Source organism: Fonsecaea multimorphosa (assembly GCF_000836435.1).
Source record: "Fonsecaea multimorphosa CBS 102226 unplaced genomic scaffold supercont1.20, whole genome shotgun sequence".
NCBI classification, from domain to species: domain Eukaryota; kingdom Fungi; phylum Ascomycota; class Eurotiomycetes; order Chaetothyriales; family Herpotrichiellaceae; genus Fonsecaea; species Fonsecaea multimorphosa.
The window spans coordinates 288,614-302,152 of record NW_015971654.1 but is presented as its reverse complement, the minus strand read 5'-3'; the positions used below and the strand labels follow the sequence as shown (position 1 = coordinate 302,152).

Below are 13,539 nucleotides of genomic sequence, written 5' to 3'. Positions count from 1 at the left end.
CAAAACATCCTGTCCTCCCTACCCTACCGTACGTATCCTATGAAAAGCGAATCCAAGTCCTTACGGCCCTTACCTGTTTGGTTGCTCCTCCATTCGCCTACGCCCACGAGGGCCCCACTGAACATACTAAAGAACGAGCTTGGCGGCCGCATTCTTGTCCATTCTTGACGAATTGAGCAATATCCCTCTTGATACGTACTGGGGGTGCGTAACCGCCTTGCCAATCTCGCTGGCCCCTTCGATTTCACAACTACAACTAGTAGGGGAAATAGGGCCCCTGGCTCATGGTCCATACCCATGTCTTTTCCAGAAATCACCCTCTAGTTGGACACCTCCTACCTTTTTCTGTGCTGTACCTCGTACATGTGCCCGGCCCTATGGCCCCCACGACACATTATTTCCTCCCAATGAACGAAATACGAAACCAAACCCCGAGGGTACGCGAAGGATACCTCAAAGCTTTCCACAACCTACATTGCTTGCTGACTCAATCATCCTTATAGCCGCGGCAACCATCCCTATCAGGTACGAGGACTCTGCTACTGTAATGGACAATACCCGATTAGCATCTACTCTTACTTGATCTGCGGATATACTGGTTACAGCAGTCTCTTTCTAGCGCGTCTACTGCTTCCAGCAACCACTTCGAAATCCGCAACGCAGATGTGCGCGGTGGCCAACAATTGCCGGCAAAAGCCGCAATCCCGGGCGCACCCTTGAATGACGGGGTGCCGATTACTATTGGGGTATCGGATTCGAAATTGATGGCCCAAACCGACCCCGAGGACGATCCGGATCTCCAGTGCACAATTCTCAACTTGTAACAGCAGGCATCCCAGACCAGCTCTTGTGCACGCAGTTACGGAGGCAACAATCTTTCCGTACAGTAACTACGAGTAGAAGCGTCGGCAATGACATAATTGCCTCAGTCGACGAGACATATTTGCAAATAGGCTTTCCCCAGGGTTGCCTGGCCTGATGATTAATGGTGATGGCGAAGTTCCGAGAGCGTCGTGTCACTGCCTGGTGCTTGTTTCTGCCCGGCCTTTGATCTTTCAGTAATGATCGCCACCAGAACGGCCACCTATGTCAGCTAGACGCATACAGAACGGGTATCTTGCTTGAAGACAAACTCGGGCGTCCTACCTCCTCAAGTTGAGAGGGTATTGACTTGGGATCCTCCATCAATTGGCTGGCGGGGCCTGCTCGCCACTACCTCTGTCTCTATGAGCACCAGCTTCCTCTTTGATTCGGAAGCTTTATTTTCAGGCTACCTGAGAGTCACCTCGTTTGTCTGTGGCATGACCTCACAGAAAGTTTGATATCAGAGAACGAAGACCCATGCATCATTAGGTAAGTTGGCGTCCTAATTTCCCGCGGGACCCAGCCATGTCGAGAGGAGCCGACTAGTTCTGGACCGCCGGTCGCCATTTTCCAGCCACCACAGTTTCATCCTTTTGAATTTTATATTCCCCGGCATTCAACCTGTGGCCGTGTTGCCATTTAGAGCGTGGCTGCGGGTACTCCGCCCCCGCTACTAAAGGCGGTTATTTCAAATATTCCATGTTCACCTTGAGAGTTTCCAGCTGGGACTACTCAACTTGAGCACTCGGTATGCTGGATCATGTTCACCCGGGCACGAGATACGCCAGCTTTGAATTAGGTCGCCGGCGGCCTTCTGGTCATTCACTGTACCGAGATGGGCGAGACTTGACCAGAGTGAGGTACACTGGGTATCCTCAATAAGCCACGGTCCAGGGTACCGAATACCGAGCTTCTCAGTCGGAACCGCAGCTTCATGACCATGCGTTCTTGCTCGATTGGGCCATGTCGACACTTGGATGACTGTGATGGGTACCCATGAGATAGGTGAACGAATCCATCTCAGCCCTAAAATATCGACCTGCCTTATACAGAAGTCACTCTCTGCTCTAGCGGCACTGTCATTGGTTTCCAGGGACGTGGTACCGGGACCGTTCTGTAGCTGCTCAGATGTGGGGACAAGGTTGTATGGCCTTATCAAAAGGACATTCTCCAGATTCCTCAACGTTACATGGCTGTGCGGCTGGAATAAGGTAAAAAAACGGAGCCCTCAATCTTCAGAATGAGGTGGTCAGAGATGTGGGGCCTCGAAAAGGTGCTGTGTCATCCTCTGTACGAGAAGCCACGGGCAAGGTGGGCAACGACTTGGACACGACTTTGCGATTTCAGATCGTCACGCTTCGGTACAAAGCAGCAATGTCCAACCAACCAGTCCAAGGGCGGCGCCGACATGAACGAGATGTTCGGTCATCTATCTTGAAACGACACTGCGGAATTACAAATGGTGCGCTGCGCTTGTTTCCGTCGACCGTTCATGCACGATATTAATAAGGGTGCTTGAACGTTGCCTGACGGTGTTTCCATCGAAGGAGCAGAGTGGTTGGCCAAGCGAAAAGCCTCACGAGGTAAGAGAAACGGCGTCAGACCAATGTTCCAGAGACAAATAGCCATTGGCAAGGGGAAACGCATAATTAATTAAGCAGGAACATGGCATGGAACCCACACCCCCATCCCGACTTCCTGATTGAGCAACGAGACCCCTTCACTGATATCCCTCTTTCCGCCAATGAACAGACGATTATTCCGTCAGCCTTAAGGGGTGACCCAGTACCGAAAACAGCTTGAAGGATCATTACCGTTGGAGCCCCTCCCTATCTTGACACCAATCCCTTTGTGGTATTCGGGGGCGAGACTAACTTCGCCTCAAGCGTCTGGGGCGTGACAGGTTAGCCAGCGGTCAACCAGCGGTCCAGCGCCACGGGGCTTCCGCAGCGATTAGCACTTTACCTAGTGCCAGCACCAACGCAACGATCGCCCACCCTGCATCGCCCTCAAGAATAGCTGACAAAGGGAGCCAAAAATAAAGGCCCTCCAAGGTAAGTGCCGCGTCGATCCTGCTGTGGCATCCCAGCCGTTGAGCTCAGCCACCAATCATTGAGCAAAGCAGTCGCGCAGTTCCACACCATACCCTGGAGGTACCCTTTACAGCGAGCGATTTGCACGGCCACAGTTTTTCGTATATTTCCAAAGGTTGTAGTCGGAAGGGCGAGATTGCTAACTGATTATGTCTAGATTGCTTTACTCGGAGATGTAGTGCTTGACCCAAATTCTGGTCATACCGCAGTCGCTTGTTTCGCGACTTTCCAGAAGCAGAACGAAGAAGCTTGATACGGTACCATTACGCACGAAACGCACTTTAGCTAGTACCTCGACTGGTCGAGGAGATCACCCTAGCGCCAGACCCTCAACAGCCTAGACCAAACCCTTTTTGGTAGCAGGCATGCATACCGCCATTGGCTCGTTCATAAGCGCGCCCCGCCGGTCCCACATCTATTGCTGGCTTCCACTCTAGCCAATCTATACTGGCCCCCAAGTTAGTTCTTGGTGCATGGGTAACATGTCGAACAATACGGAGTACTCGATTTCCCGGTACAAGTGCCGAAGTCATTGGAGGCTTCGGCCGCCCTAATGTACGCTCTCCAGATCCACCACCCACCCATGCACCCCCAGGGCTTCCCTTCCCCCCATCAGGGCATTATGACTTGCTTCGCTTACCACCACCCTATGCCCCGGTTGGTATCTCATTCGTCCAAAGGGCGTCCGCCCTTTCTCTACAACTGGGTCTTGCGCGTTCGTTACGGCCTTAGGCCCTTTCTCACGCCTCAAGTACCCTTCCCGGAACAGTCCTAGGGCACCTTGGTGCTTTCCCCCCGGGCCCCGTTTCGTCTTGCTGTTCTCTGTTGTTTTGTGAATATCCTATTTTGTGCCAGAAACCGGCATCCACCAATCCCAGCTCGGATTTTCCGCGATGGGGCCGCTAAAGTACGAATCCTGTCGTTTCTCCCCCCCTCAATTAAGCTAAGTTAACTACCTTGTCGTAGGGATGTTTTCATGATCGTTTGCGATCAATTCGCTAGGGCTCTGCTAGGGCTCCTTCCCCCTTGGGCATCTTTACTCCTCCGCCCCCAGCCCAGCACCCAGTCACGTTTGGGCCCAACGGTGTGAGTAGGGCCACACACTCACACGAGTAGTAGGGTCGGTAGTGAGTAGCGGGTAGTTAGTCACTTGCAGTAGTGAGTGAGTTGGCATGGCGAATCCCCCATGGTTTACCCTTCTTTGTCTCTACGAGTTTACCTACTCTTCTCCATGCTAGCCTGCCCTGCACCACAGCCACTGATGTGTAAACACCAGGCTGAAGGAATCCAGGGGAACGTTTCAACTGCGCTCGCTGTAGGAGCGACAGATTAGCTGTCATGTACCTGGATGCTTTTCACAAAGAGCGCGTAGTCGTCGTCGTCGTCGCTCCCCCCCCGGTCCTCTTTACCGACGGAGGACAAGGTCTGTCCTGGTACAGTTTTGCTTCCAGAAGCCCGCCTCTTCGCCGATACAAAAACTTGGTTCTTTGTCGGGGATCTGGCCCTTTTCGACCTTGCTTGCTTTGCTTTCACCGCTTCCCCGGGCTGCACGCGCTACGAGCGCTACGAAACAGATTAAACGGCCCTGGCCACGGCACTCACTGGTGTGCTGGCTGCCCTAAGACAAGTCCAATCGAACACAAATATAGGGGCGGCAGGTTTTTTCTGGCTGATCGCCGAAATTTGATGCTGCTGCTGCTGCTGCTTTGCACAAACCGAATCATGCATGCATGCATGGGGGCGGCAGTTGGTTGTGTTGGCTGGTCAAACAAACATGTTTCCCCCGTTCCTCCTGATACCTGGGCCCAGGCTTGCGTTCCTAGACACCGAATTATTGCACCAACCTCTCTCCCCTAAGCCCGCCTCTCACGTGTCTCGGTTTTCTTCCTGCTTGCTCATCCCCGAGCCGGGCGAGCGTTGAGGTCGGCGATATCGGGGAGGCGACAATCGTCGGGCATTTGGAATACAGGAAACAAAAACCCCTACCTGTTTCAACGCACACCACCGTTGAACCACCCCATACAAGTCCCCCTAGGTACAATAATCGCCGTCTTGATTCCCTAGTTTCTGTCAACCTCATCATCATCATCACTGTGGGCGGAGGCCAACAACCCCAACCCTCAGGCAAAGCGCCCCCAGAGGCTGAAAACTTACGTGTCCTCCCGTTCCCCCTCCAATATCCGTCTGCTCCAAGCCAAGGTGGATGTTGGCATTGCAAGGAGTACGCAGTATTTCCACTCCTCCTTGAATCATATGTCCTAGCTTCAAGAGGTGTGTGTAAAGTCTCACTTTACCCCGTTTTTTCACCTTGCTTGCGCCTTTGAGGCCTCTCGTGTTCGGCAGGCGTAGATCTGCCACAAAAATGCATCTGCTACACCCTCTTTTGCCTCTTCTGATCCCAAGGTGGTGGTGGTGGTGGTTGCCACTTGGGACAGGATTACCTATTCTCCCTCTCTCTGGTCAATCACCGTGAGTGATCAATTGCCATGACGACCGCGCCAATCACCGGCTTTTGGCCCCCTTGGAGATTCACTCTACGGGCGTAATTAGTGGAAACGCTCCTGTTTGATTGGAAGACTCTCTGACATAATCCTCCAAGCAGAAAAGGGCTCGGTTGAAAGAACGGGTATAGCTGGCAGTGAGCATCGCCCCTCTCACCTGTTAAAGAGGCAATAACCACCCAAGTCCTAGGTAGGCCTTTGAAAAGGTACCGTTGTCATCCTGGATGGATGGGACCGTGCCAGTCGAGAAAGGTAAAGGGGGGAGAGCTCGTCGTAGGGCTAGAACGGGGTCTGGGGCGGACGCGCGCTGGTTTGACTCGGGGCCCAAGACTCCCGTGTCATATCTGAAATGATCCTTCCAAACGCAATGCGCGGTTGATCACCTCTCCCAGGAAAATCCCAACCCTTTCGCCCTGCAGAAGGGCGAGTAAATTAGTGATCAGCAAAAGTCCTTGCCATCCTCGTTCCCAGACCTGGCCTTATGTCAGCCCGTCGGGAATGTACTGGTCACCCAGACTGGTGGTGCTGTCTCCAAGAGCTCCAACAGTTTGGGTGCGGCCGTTTGCAGGCATCCTGCCTGCTCGTCCTACCAGGGATCCCCCCCTCCAATGCACATGTCCGTCTCCATGCAGAGGCGGGCGGACACCACTGGTTCACGCTTTGGTTGGCTCCCGAGCCCCTTGGACGGAGAAACGCATTCGCTTCCTTTGACGTATGGACGGGGAACAATGAAAAGAGCGTTCGAATGTTCTCGACGATCCTTCCTAGACGCAGAGGATTCTGAGCTTCCTGGGACACCATGGATGGGCTGGTTTGCAATCGATACAGGACCTGCAGAACTCCAAACACGCCAATGCGATGGGGATCAATCTCCCAGGTTCCGAGGATCGAGAGATTCAACAACGGCATGTGCCGGTTGTCACGAACTGGACGGCAGAGGAACATGTTGCTTGCAGCATGTCTGCCTGGCACACATATGCCAGGCGCTTCAGTCATTGCCGTAATGGGTCAATTACTTTGATGAAGTGGTCGCGTTTGCCACCGGCCAGAAACATTTTCGTCTTGCATCAGGTCCAGATGTCTCGACCAGCCCCTTGTAGGTCGATTTGGTTTTGGATTACTGGTAGTCCAGAACATGGTCTCGTGCCCAGAGGGAATCCTTCCAAGTGTGCGAGACAGTGAGAAGCGAGGATGTCGACTGTGTGAACGCTTCCATCTGGGCGATACGCTGTGCCACATGTCTGCCATGTCCATATGCAGATGCAGGGAAAAGGGGGTAGGAAGAGACATTGAGCTTCCCTCCAAGAACAGGATCCGAGGCTTTCCACTCGGCAGTAGTTCTTCGGCCATTTCTTGCAACACCATTGGCCCGATCTACATTCTAGCCAGCTTCATTGGCTCTGCTGCATGAACCGGTACTTCCTTTCATTCTGAACCTTCTGCAGTTCCGAAACAGCCCCGGCAAGGGGGTTTTGCAGCCAAGTGAAGAATGATTTCCCACGAGAAAGTGACCATCCTGTTGCAACCCAACGACTGATAAGAAAAGTCAATACTCCTTACCTAATTCAAGTATAGCATAGGTTGCGAAGAAGGTATGTGTGTTGGTTGCGTGCGTGCCTCAGGCTGCCCTTCTCGAAGAGGTGAATTCAACATTTCACTTTGACAGAACTCAAAGGGATTGAGTTTCACATGGTATGACGATGGTCCGGTTCTCGTTCTTGCGGATCGCGACAGGCTCCTTGGCAGACTTCCAGCGCAACGATCCTCGTCGTTCAACACGCTTCGAAAAGGGGCAATTAGCCCATCGCCCTGAACACTGCTTCCTTCGGTGTATTGAAAGAACGAAGCTATGCAGTCAAGACGTATCCCAACAAACTATCTCCCTCAATACTTCCGCTCAAGGACAATATACCGAGAATGTGTGGACAGGGGTACAGTGTCGCGAGACTGGCACCCTGAAGGTAGAGCCTGAAAGCAATCAGTCCAAGTGTCTGTCTCCCCACACACCCTCAAGCTTTCCTCTCGCTGCCTCGCTGTTCACACGGTTACATGGAGAAACCACTGATTTTTGTTTTTTCTTTCAGGCCTTCTTGGGCCGGCAACCTAAACGCGGTTGTCGCAAGATCCTGAACAATATGGATATTTTCCAAGGTATGTTCTGAGCATTCTATTGCCCGGTACGTTACCACCGGCGACATAAATGTCTCCGTGGGACGCCTGAAGGCCGTGGCATGTCGTCACTGGCTTTGGATAGAGACCGCAATAGCATCAAGCCCAATCGCGACAATCTTTCGAGCGCAATCTCAAAAGCAAGGCCGAGACATAATGATGCTTAGGGCCGCAAGGGGGTGGCCGTGGCCGGGTTGCCTTGATACTGAATCAAGTGCGAAACACAATGGAGCAAGGAGGGAGCAGAAGGCGAGCAAGAGTAGTCGTGGCAAATAGACCAATGCATTGCTGCCTCGCCCAGCTCTCAGAGACTGAGGCAAGCAAGGATACCGTGACGGCATGGGCGTCTGGGAAAAAGAAATAACAAGTGCCTCCTTCTCTGGGGCACGGCGAACCGCGGACATCTGCCGGGCTCTAGGGGACCAGTCTGTTGGGGAGAGCCTTGACAGTGGGAGTATCGTGAGAAGCATACAGTATGGTCAGCTTCGACAGTATTTGTTAGATCAATCGCGTGCCCTGTACAACATATGAAGCTCAAAGCGTAGAGACGGTGTAGGAATAAAGCAGGCGTGGCAGGTACCTAGGTTGCTAGGTAAGGAGGCAAGGAGGCCACTGGAGCGGACGGAGCTGGCCAGGTTTCCCCGCCTTCTCTCCGCACAAGTAGTAGCGAGTTTTTCCGGCGGAGGTGAGATAATCCGTCCCGGCCACAGCTCTCTCCAGTCTCTCCATTCTCCAGCCTGCGCTGCAACCTCCCACGCCTCCCCCTCTATTTTCTCTCTTATTTCCGCTTCTCTTACCAGTGCATCAGCCTCGCCTCACGGTCAATCGCGGAAATATCTCCACCCCTATCCACTGCCCTGTCGACCCTTTCAAGCGGCTCTGTTGTAATCGAGAACCCAAAATATCATGGTCTCTTCCAGCGTGGCTACAGGCACTGGCACCGCTTCCGATGCCTCCCCTCCCCAATCCAACGGCCATGGCGAAAAACGCAAGGCCGAGACTGACCCAACGACGGAGAAACAATCACACACCAGGTCGAAAAGGAACAGATATATCTCGATTGCGTGGTAGGATCCCTGGGAAAATTAATGGTTAGGACTTTTGAGATGATCGAGTATGCTGACATGGATTCTGTCAATGAAACAGCAACGAGTGTAAGCGGTGAGTAGACCTCTTTGTCGCCCGCCTGCGCTTCTTCGAGATAGAGGCTGACACTTTGGGGACAACTGCAGGCGCAAAATAAAATGCAATGGGAACACTCCGTGCCAAAGATGCGGCAATCTGAATCTCGAGTGCATCTACGCACCGAACTGTTGCACGAACTCACTCAAAGACTCTGCGTGCGTCTTCCATTGGATCAGCTGAAGTATCGGTTGACTGTGTGTTTTCTTTATTGACTTTCGGAGTAGGGAGTTCAACCAGATGCGCGAACACATCGCCGCCCTCCAAGAGCAAGTCAATGACCTCTACGCGAGCCTGAGTGAGTTGCGAAGCAGGCCTGACATAGCCTATTCGGGTTCCATCGACCCGCAATTCTCCCACGATGGCTCCCACCGATCCATGTCCGTGTCGGCGTCGCGTACGTTACCGCCCCTCATCTCGCCGAAAAGAAGCCAGCCCAAGGCCTTGCCTCAGTTCCATGGCCCGACAAGCACAGTGTATGGATTGGATGTGGCCAAATCATCTCTGCAGACCATGGGCATTACACACAACGCGCCGGACGATGGGATGATGTCTCGCGATCGAAGCCGGGCAGCATCACCGATCATGATGCTCCCGCCTCATCCTAGCAAAGACCCGCTCTGGCTGATTGACCATTCCGAAGTTGTTCGTCTGTGTCGAGTCTATGAGGAAGAGATTGGTATCATGTACCCGGTGGTGGACATCGACAAGGTACTCAAGCAAGCAAACTCATTGTACAAGTTCATTGCAGCGTCCCTAAGAACAGGGCTGGGCCAACCCGGCCTCCCAGGCGCAGACACATTCGACGATGAGGAGACCACTGTTTTGAAGATGGTCCTGGCTATAACGTTGACGGTCGAAGGGCACGGACGCAGCGAGCTTGGCCAGAGATTCTTTGATGCGGCAAAACCGGCGACGGATTTGAAGTTGGTTACCGCACTTGACATCAAGTCCGTGGTTTTGACCGTATTGACGGTAAGACGAAACCCATTATGCCTCTCACGCCACGCGAGCTGATCTCTACCAACAGGCCACTTTCTACTTCCAAAAGGACGAAGAGGCACAGGCCTGGCGATTCATTGGCATCGCAGCGCGCATGTGCATAGAAATGGGCCTCCACAGAAAAGATTCACTGGTCAAATCCTTTACGAATGAAGCTGAATACCAGCAAGCCATCCGTATCTTCTGGACGGTCTATGCGCTCGATCGGCGCTGGAGCTTTGGCACAGGCATGCCATTTGCGTTGCAAGATGCAGACATTGATCCCGCTCTGCCTGAACCGGTAAGTCGGCTTGATTCATTTCCAGGGCCCCCGTTGATCCGCGGCAGGACGAGAGCCATCCATATTTAAAACACATTACCAAGTACAACCAAATCGCTACAAAGGTCTGGTACCATAACCTCGCGTATGAGGCGGGACAGAACACGAAGAAAGACGAAATCGGATTTCTAGATTACCAGATCCTGCAGTGGTACGCACAGTTACCCGAATCATTGCAATTCAACAATCGAGACCTTGCCAGAGAGAATGAAATACCTGGCCGCGGGGTGCGCCGTCTCCGACTTCTGATGTATTTGCGTAAGAACCAGGCACGAATCTCCATCTATCGTCCCATCCTTCATTCCGCCACCAGCATTATGGAGAACCGGCACTACGCTCAGAACGTGATTGACGTGGCCAAGGACACCATCAACACCTTGACCGCAGTCAACCAGATGTCTGATATCTACAAGACCCAGCAAGTGCTGTACAACTACTTCCTGGTCCAGGCACTCGCTGTGCTCTTCCTGTCGGTGGCTCATGCTCCGGCTGTCTTTTGTTCCCAGACTAGGCAGGAGTTTTACGCGGCGATTGAGATTGTCAAGGGTTTCAGCACCAAGTCACATGTTTCCAAGCGACTATGGCGGACCATTCGTGGGCTGAAGGATATGGGTGACAAGATCGGCCTCTTGGCAAGGGGAGGCAACGGCATGAGTGACGCTGAACAGGACGCTCATTCAGACGCTGCAATGGCAATGGCTGGGCTTGCCGGACACAAGGTCGACTACCAGCAGGCGTATGGTACTTCGAATTCGAACCAGACGAACGGAGGCCCCAATCAGCAAGAGCTAGGAGTTAGCCCGGATGACGCATTGCAGATCACGAATGAGTTGTCGAGTTTGTTCGAACTGGCAGGTGGCTACGGAGCTACGACGCCGGGACCGGACACGTTCAACTTTGTGGGCGCAAACGGGGAGATCAGCATGGCGGAAGGGTTCAATGCATTTGGAAACGAGCCAGAATTTGCCAGGATTATGAACGAGTTGTTTTGAGAGTTGGCAGTCTGGGGGCACTCACAGAAGAGGTTGGTGCTCATGAAACGATCTTAGGATATTATGATGAATGCACAATTAAGTCTATCTGCTAGCCAGCCTTCTCAAGGACCCGGCTCGCTGGTGACAACCCACCGTGGTACGAGGTACCTCGTACTGTGTGTTGGGCCATGCTGTTGAATCACATGACTTGGCGCCAAGCCCGCTTGCGTCGCTATTGATTGGGCATGATTGGACTTCACTGCGACGTCCACTTCGCTCTCCGGGCGCATGTCAAAAGTGCGGCCGTGGAATTCATATCCAGCTATCGTCCACCTATCATTCCTTTAGGATTCCCCAGACAAGAGATTGTGATCGGCTTTCACCTTGAGCACGCGCATCTGTGCATGTTGCCGCATCCAAGGCATTGCCAGTTGCTCCTTGTCTGATTTCACCGCTTGCCTATCCTTGCTCCTGAATCAACACAGCCTGCTGAGCCACCATCTGAGTTGATCTGACCCCCTCCTGTCCAAACAACACCCTGAAACTCCTAGGACGCAGGCAGGCAAAGCAACTGCGAGACTTCTGGCGTCCAGAACCAAAGACAATAGCGCAACCCTCCCCATGCCGCCCACGATACCCGTCCTTCTCCTTTCCTGACCCCTCCCACCCCGCGCCAGACCACTCCTTCACCTTCTCGTCACCTTTCCTTCCACCGGGAAGATAAACCCTCACAGACAAAAGATTCTCGGTTGAACGCGACTTTTATCCCAATCTGTCTGCCGAACAAGCCTCCGCCCTGGCCGCTGGCCTGGACAGGCTCGAAATTGCTTCCGAATACTCTGAATCCCTCTACTATCAGCAATTCACCAGCTCCTCCGCCACTTTCTCAAACGAGATGTCTCAGTCTTCTTCTCAGAGTCCAGATAGCTGGATTGGCACCTTCTGCAACCTGGTCGGCCATGAATACTTTGCTGAAGTCAGCGAAGATTTCATCGAAGACGATTTCAACCTGACGGGACTGCAAGCTCAGGTGCCCATGTACAAGGATGCACTGGAGATGATACTTGATGTGGAGCCTTCAGAGACCAACTCGTCGGCCTTGTCAGAAGAGGAGGAGGAGGAAGAGGAGGAAGAAGACGATGGCATTCTGGGAGACGAACTGGATGAGCCAGCTGCGAATCAAAATGGGGCGTCGAGGCGACAATCTGGCGGCACGGCAGGCGGCAGAAGACACGGTCGAACCTCATCTGATACCTCTGTCATCGAGTCATCTGCGGAACTTCTGTATGGTCTGATACACGCTCGATACATCACTTCCAGACCGGGGATTCAGCAAATGATGGAGAAGTACGAATTATCGCATTTTGGCTTCTGCCCTCGGGTGTACTGTGCTGGAGCAAAAGTGTTGCCGGTCGGTCTAACCGACACCCCTGGGCAACAGACGGTCAAACTCTTTTGTCCAAGCTGTCTGGACGTCTACACCCCTCCGAATTCTAGATTTCAGGCGGTCGACGGTGCCTTTTTTGGGACCACTTTTCCATGCCTCTTCTTCATGTCCTATCCAGATCTAGATGTTGCCCCGATCAAGAAACGAAATCCTCGAGACCCCAGCAGTCAGGCAACCGATGATCTGGAAGGCACGTTAAGTCCCAACGAAGGGAATGCCACGCGTGGGGGCATAACGGCCAGTCGAAGCTCGAGCCTAACCTTACCTCAGGCTCCCCCGATCCCCGGCATCACCTCAGCTAAGGACGACAAGACATCTGCATCCGCCATTGCTCAAGCCACATTACCTCCGCAACCAGCAACGATCAACGGCATTGCCACGCACAACCTTGCGCCAGGTTTAGGAAAGGGCAAAATTTACGAGCCCAAGATTTACGGCTTCAAAGTATCGGAACGAGCGAAGAGCGGGCCCCGAATGCGCTGGCTCCGGTCTAAACCTCTGGACATCAATGAGCTGGACGAAGCAAGAATATGGCACGAACGATATGGCGGCTCCGTGGATGGTGATCCTGAAGAGGAAATGAGGCGTCTGCCGGGAGGGTCGCAAGATAACGAAGATGTTGATGATGATGATGAAGAGGAGGGGGAGGAAGAGGAAGGTGATGACGGTGGTGCAGAAGCAGCTGACCAGGACGGAGATGCGATTATGGCCACCCAGGGACAGAATCAAGTGCCGATCACTCAAAGCAGCCAGCGGGGCAAGTCAAAACGAGAGCCTGATGCCGATGAAGACGCCCTGATGGCGGGTCAAAGTCAAGGCGGCAATCGAGGCAAGTCTCGGCGAAAGCCTGGGACGAGGGGACAGGGGGTCGACGTCTCTGTGCAGCAAAAGGGAGAGGGAAATTGGATATGAATATGGCAGCAGACGAAGGCGATGGACGATGATGCCGATGACGAAAACAAGACTGAATGAGAAGGGGCGCCCCCCT

At 53.2% G+C, this 13,539-nt stretch overlaps 2 protein-coding genes across 2 annotated transcripts; both read left to right on the top strand.

The window, feature by feature from the left end:
• Window positions 1-8,533: 8,533 nt before the first annotated feature.
• On the top strand, window positions 8,534-11,122 carry Z520_08712 (uncharacterized protein; the record flags this gene model as incomplete). Its single annotated transcript, XM_016779208.1, has 6 exons — window positions 8,534-8,694; window positions 8,774-8,788; window positions 8,860-8,967; window positions 9,037-9,784; window positions 9,840-10,091; window positions 10,139-11,122. 6 exons carry the CDS (start codon window positions 8,534-8,536, stop codon window positions 11,120-11,122), a joined length of 2,268 nt encoding a protein of 755 aa, XP_016629715.1.
• An 877-nt stretch (window positions 11,123-11,999) lies between these two features.
• Z520_08711 (uncharacterized protein) lies at window positions 12,000-13,463 on the top strand (the record flags this gene model as incomplete). Its single annotated transcript, XM_016779207.1, has 1 exon — window positions 12,000-13,463. The coding sequence occupies one exon, from the start codon at window positions 12,000-12,002 to the stop codon at window positions 13,461-13,463; it is 1,464 nt and encodes a 487-aa protein (XP_016629714.1).
• Window positions 13,464-13,539: the final 76 nt, after the last annotated feature.